The sequence below is a fragment of the Dipodomys ordii genome, unplaced genomic scaffold (genome assembly GCF_000151885.1).
Source record: "Dipodomys ordii isolate 6190 unplaced genomic scaffold, Dord_2.0 Scaffold78, whole genome shotgun sequence".
Lineage (NCBI taxonomy): Eukaryota > Metazoa > Chordata > Mammalia > Rodentia > Heteromyidae > Dipodomys > Dipodomys ordii.
The window spans coordinates 7941044-7946033 of NW_012267294.1; the positions used below are offsets into that span (position 1 = coordinate 7941044).

Here is a 4990-nt window from a genome sequence, read left to right on the forward strand (position 1 = left end):
CAGACCCAGTCTCACACTCCAGACCCAGTCCCAGACCCCAGACCCAGACCCAGACCTAGAACCAGTCCCAGACCCAGATCCAAGACCCCAGATTCAGGCCCTGTCCCAGACCCAAACCCACACCCAGACCCCAGACCAAAACCCATACCTACATGCAGACCCAGAACCCAGACTCATTCCCAGACCCAGACCCAGACTCAGACCCCAGATCCAGACCCAGTCCCAGTACCCTTCCCAGACCCAGACCCAGACCCAGTCCCAGTCCCAGTCTCAGACCCAGACTCAGGCCCCAGAACCAGACCCAGTTCCAGACTCAGACTTAGTCCCAGACCCCAGACTCCAGACCCCACACCCAGACCCCAGACCGCAGACTGCAGCCTCAGCCCCAGCCCTAGACCTAGAACCAGTCCCAGACTCAGACTCAGCCCAGATCCAGTCCTAGACCAAGAACTAGACCCAGGCTCAGACCCACTCCCAGATTCAGACGCAGCCCCAGACCCCAGACCCAGTCCTACACCCAGACCCAGAGCTAGACCCCAGACCTAGCCCCAGCCCCAGCCCCAGCCCCAGCCCCAGTCCCAGACCAAACCCAGACCCAGACCCAGAGCTAGACCCCAGACCTAGACCCAGTCCCATACCCAGACCCAGTCCCAGACCCAAACCCACACCCAGACCCCAGACCAAAACCCAGACCTACATGCAGACCCAGAACCCAGACTCATTCCCAGACCCAGACCCAGACTCAGACCCCAGACCCAGACCCAGTCCCAGTACCCTTCCCAGACCCAGAGACCCAGTCCCAGTCCCAGTCCCAGACCCAGACTCAGACCCCAGACCCCAGACCCAGTCCCAGACTCAGGCCCCAGACCCCAGACCCAGTCCCAGACTCAGGCCCCAGACCCCAGACCCAGACTCAGGCCCCAGAACCAGACTCCAGTCCCAGACTCAGACTCAGTCCCAGACCCCAGACTCCAGACCCCACACCCAGACCCCAGACCACAGACCGCAGCCCCAGCCCCAGCCCCAGACCTAGAACCAGTCCCAGACTCAGACTCAGCCCAGATCCAGTCCTAGACCAAGAACTAGACCCAGGCTCAGACCCACTCCCATATTCAGATGCAGCCCCAGACCCTAGACCCAGACCCAGACCCAGTCCTACACCCAGACCCCAGACCCCAGACCCCAAACCCAGACCTAGCCCCAGTCCCAGCCCCAGTCCAAGAACCAGACCCAGACCCAGATCCAGTCCTAGACCAAGAACTAGACCCAGTCCCAGACTCAGATGCAGCCCCAGACCCCAGCCCCAGACCCTGTCCCAGACCCAGACCCAGACTCAGTCTCAGACCCAGACAGTATCCCAGACCCATACACTGTCCCAGACCCAGACCCAGTCCTAGACCCAGACCCAGACCTAGACCCAGGCCCAGATCCAGTCCCAGACTCAGACACAGCCCCAGATCCGAGAACCAGACCCAGTCCCAGACCCAAACCCAGACCCAGTCCCAGACCCAGACCCAGACCCAGTCCTAGACCAAGAACTACACCCAGACCCAGACCCATTCCCAGACTCAGACCTAGTCCTCAGACTCAGACCCAGACCCAGATCCCAGACCCCAGATCCAGGCCCAGACCCAGTCCCAGTCCCAGACCCAGATCCCAGATCCGAGAACCAGACCCAGTCCCAGACCCAAACCCAGACCCAGTCCCAGACCCAGACCCAGACCCAGTCCTAGACCAAGAACTACACCCAGACCCAGACCCATTCCCAGACTCAGACCTAGTCCTCAGACTCAGACCCAGACCCAGATCCCAGACCCCAGATCCAGGCCCAGACCCAGTCCCAGTCCCAGACCCAGATCCCAGACCCAGACCCAGACCCATTCCCAGACCCAGTGTCCCAGACCCAGAGCCAGAGCCAGAGACAGACCCAGTCCCAGACCACAACCCAGACCCAGACCTAGACCCAGTTCGAGACTCAGACCCCAGACCCTAGACCCAGACCCAGACCCAGTCTTACACTCCAGACCCTATCCCATACCCCAGACCCAGACCCAGACCTAGAACCAGTCCCAGACCCAGACCCAAGACCTCAGACTCAGACCCAGTCCCAGACCCAGATCCTAGACCCCAGACCTAGACCCAGTCCCAGACCCAGACCCCAGTCCCAGACTCAGACTCAGACCCAGATCCAGTCCTAGACCAAGAACTAGACCCAGGCCCAGACCCAGAGCCAGACCCAGTCCTAGACAAGAACAACACTCAGACCCAGACCCATTCCCAGACTCAGATCTAGTCCTCAGACTCAGACCCAGACCCAGACCCCAGACCCAGACCCAGCCACAGACCCAGTCCCAGAACCAGACCCAGACCCAGTCCTAGACCAGAACTAGACCCAGGCCCAGACCCAGTCCCAGACTTAGACACAGCCCAGACCCCAGACCCAGACCCATTTCCAGACCCAGACCCAGTCCTAGACCCAGACCTAGACCCAGTACTAGACCCCGACCCAGTCTCGACCCCAGACCCCAGACCCAGACCCACACCCACACCCAAGACCCAATCCAGACCCAGATACATTCCTAGACTCAGACCCCAGCCCTCAGCCCCACCCTAGCCCCATTCCAAACCCCAGACCCCAGTCCCAGTCCCAGACCCCAGACCCTAGACCCAGACCCAGACCCAGACCCAGTCCTAGACCAAGAACTACACCCAGATCCAGACCCATTCCCAGACTCAGACCTAGTCCTCAAACCCAGACCCAGACCCCAGACCCCAGACCCCAGATCCAGGCCCAGACCCAGTCCCAGACCCAGACCCAGACCTAGACCCAGTCCCAGACCCAGACAGTGTCCCAGATACTGTTGCAGAGCCACACCCAGACCCAGTCCCAGATCCCAGACCACATCCCAGACCCAGACCTAGACCCAGTCCGAGATTCATACCCCAGACCACATCCCACACTCACACCACGACCCAGACCCACTCTCACACTCCAGACCCACTCTCACACTCCAGACCCAGTCCCAGACCCCAGACCCAGACCTAGAACCAGTCCCAGATCCTAGACCCCAGACCCAGTCCCAGATCCAGTCCCAGACCCAGACCCAAACCTACACCCAGACCCCAGACCAAAACTGTGACCTACATCGAGACCCAGAACCCAGACTCATTCCCAGATCCAGACCCAGACTCAGACCCCAGACCCAGACCCAGTCCTGAACAAGAACTACACCCAGACCCACAACCCAGACTCATTCCCAGACTCAGACCCAGACTCAGACCCCAGACCCCAAACCCCGGGTCCAGACCCAGAGCCCAGACCCCAGTCCCAGACCCAGTCCCAGAACCAGACTCAGACCCCACACTGAGACCCAGACCCAGATCCAGACCCAGTCCCAGACCCCAGACCCTAGACCCAGACCCTAGACCTAGACCCAGGTCCAGACCCAGACCCAGTCCTAGACCCAGACCCAGACCTTGACCCAGTCCTAGACCCAGTACTAGACCCAGATCCAGTTCCAGACCCAGACCCCAGACCCCCGTCCCAGCTCCATTCCCAGACCCCAGACCCCCAGAACCAGACCAGATGCATTCCCAGACCCAGACCCCAGTCATAGATCCAGACCCAGTCCCAGACCCAGAACCAGTCCCAGACTCAGACTCAGACCCACACCCCAAATCCCAGACCCAGACCCCAAACCCAGTCCCAGACCCAGACCCAGTCCTAGACCCAGAACCAGACCCAGACCCAGTCCTAGACCCAGACCCAGACCTTGACCCAGTCCTAAACCCAGAACTAGACCCAGAACTAGACCAAGACAGGCCCAGCCCCAGATCCCAGACCCAGACCACAGACCCAGATCCAGACCCAGAGACAGTCCCAGACTCAGACTCCAGCCCCCAGCCCCAGGCACCAGCCCCAGTCCCAGACCACAGACCCCAGTCCCAGACCTAGACCCATTCCCAGACCCAGATCCAGACCCAGACGCAGTCCCAGACTCAGACCCCAGCCCCCAACTCCAGGCCCTGCCCCATTCCCATACCCCAGACCCCAGTCCCAGACCCAGACCCATTCCCAGACCCAGACCTCAGACCCAGTCCCAGACCCAGACAGTGTCCCAGACCCACACTGTCCCAGACCCAGCCCCAGTCCTAGACCAAGAACTACACCCAGACCCAGACCCATTCCCAGACTCAGACCTAGTCCTCAGACCTAGACCCAGACCCAGTGTCCCAGACCCAGACACTGTCCCTGACCCAGACCCAGACCAGTCCAGACCCCAGACCACAACCCAGACCTATACCTAGATCCAGTCCTAGACCCAGAACTAGACCCAGACCAAGTTCCAGATCCCAGACCCCAGACCCAGACCCAGACCCCAAACTCCAGATCCAGGCCCAGATGCAGTCCCAGATTCAGACCCAAGTTCCCAGCCCCAGCCCCAGCCCCATTCCCAGACCCCAGACTGCAGTCCCAGACCCCAGACACCAGTCCCAGACCCAGACCCCGACCCTTGACCCAGACCCAGACCTAGACCCAGTCCTAGACCAAGAACTACAGACCCCAGGCCCCAGACCCAGACCCCAGACCACATCCCACAGCCACACCACGACCCAGAGCCAGAGCCAGACTCAGACTCAGTCTCACACTCCAGACCCAGTCCCACACTCCAGACCCAGTCCCAGACCCCAGACCCAGACCTAGAACCAGTCCCAGACCCAGACCCAAGACCCCAGACTCAGACCCAGTCCCAGACCCAGAGCCTAGACCCCAGACCTAGACTCAGTCTTAGACCCAGACCCTGTCCCAGACCCAAACCCACACCCAGACCCCAGACCAAAACCCAGACCTACATGCAGACCCAGAACTCAGACTCATTCCCAGACCCAGGTCCAGACTCCAGACCCAGACCCAGACCCAATCCCAGTATCAATCCCAGACTCAGACCCCAGTCTCAGACCCAGACCCAATCCTAGACCCAGACCCAGA

General features: G+C 60.9%; 1 protein-coding gene across 1 annotated transcript in view; it reads left to right on the plus strand.

Moving 5' to 3' along the window:
• LOC105991898 (protein TsetseEP-like) overlaps window positions 1-4990 on the plus strand; it is a 29447-nt gene that overhangs the window by 21513 nt on the left and 2944 nt on the right. Inside the window, exons 3-7 of the mRNA XM_013024642.1 lie at window positions 594-715; window positions 818-846; window positions 1003-1024; window positions 1661-1924; window positions 3016-3136. Coding sequence (XP_012880096.1) covers window positions 594-715; window positions 818-846; window positions 1003-1024; window positions 1661-1924; window positions 3016-3136 — 558 coding nt within the window. The remainder of the gene's footprint in view (window positions 1-593; window positions 716-817; window positions 847-1002; window positions 1025-1660; window positions 1925-3015; window positions 3137-4990) is intronic.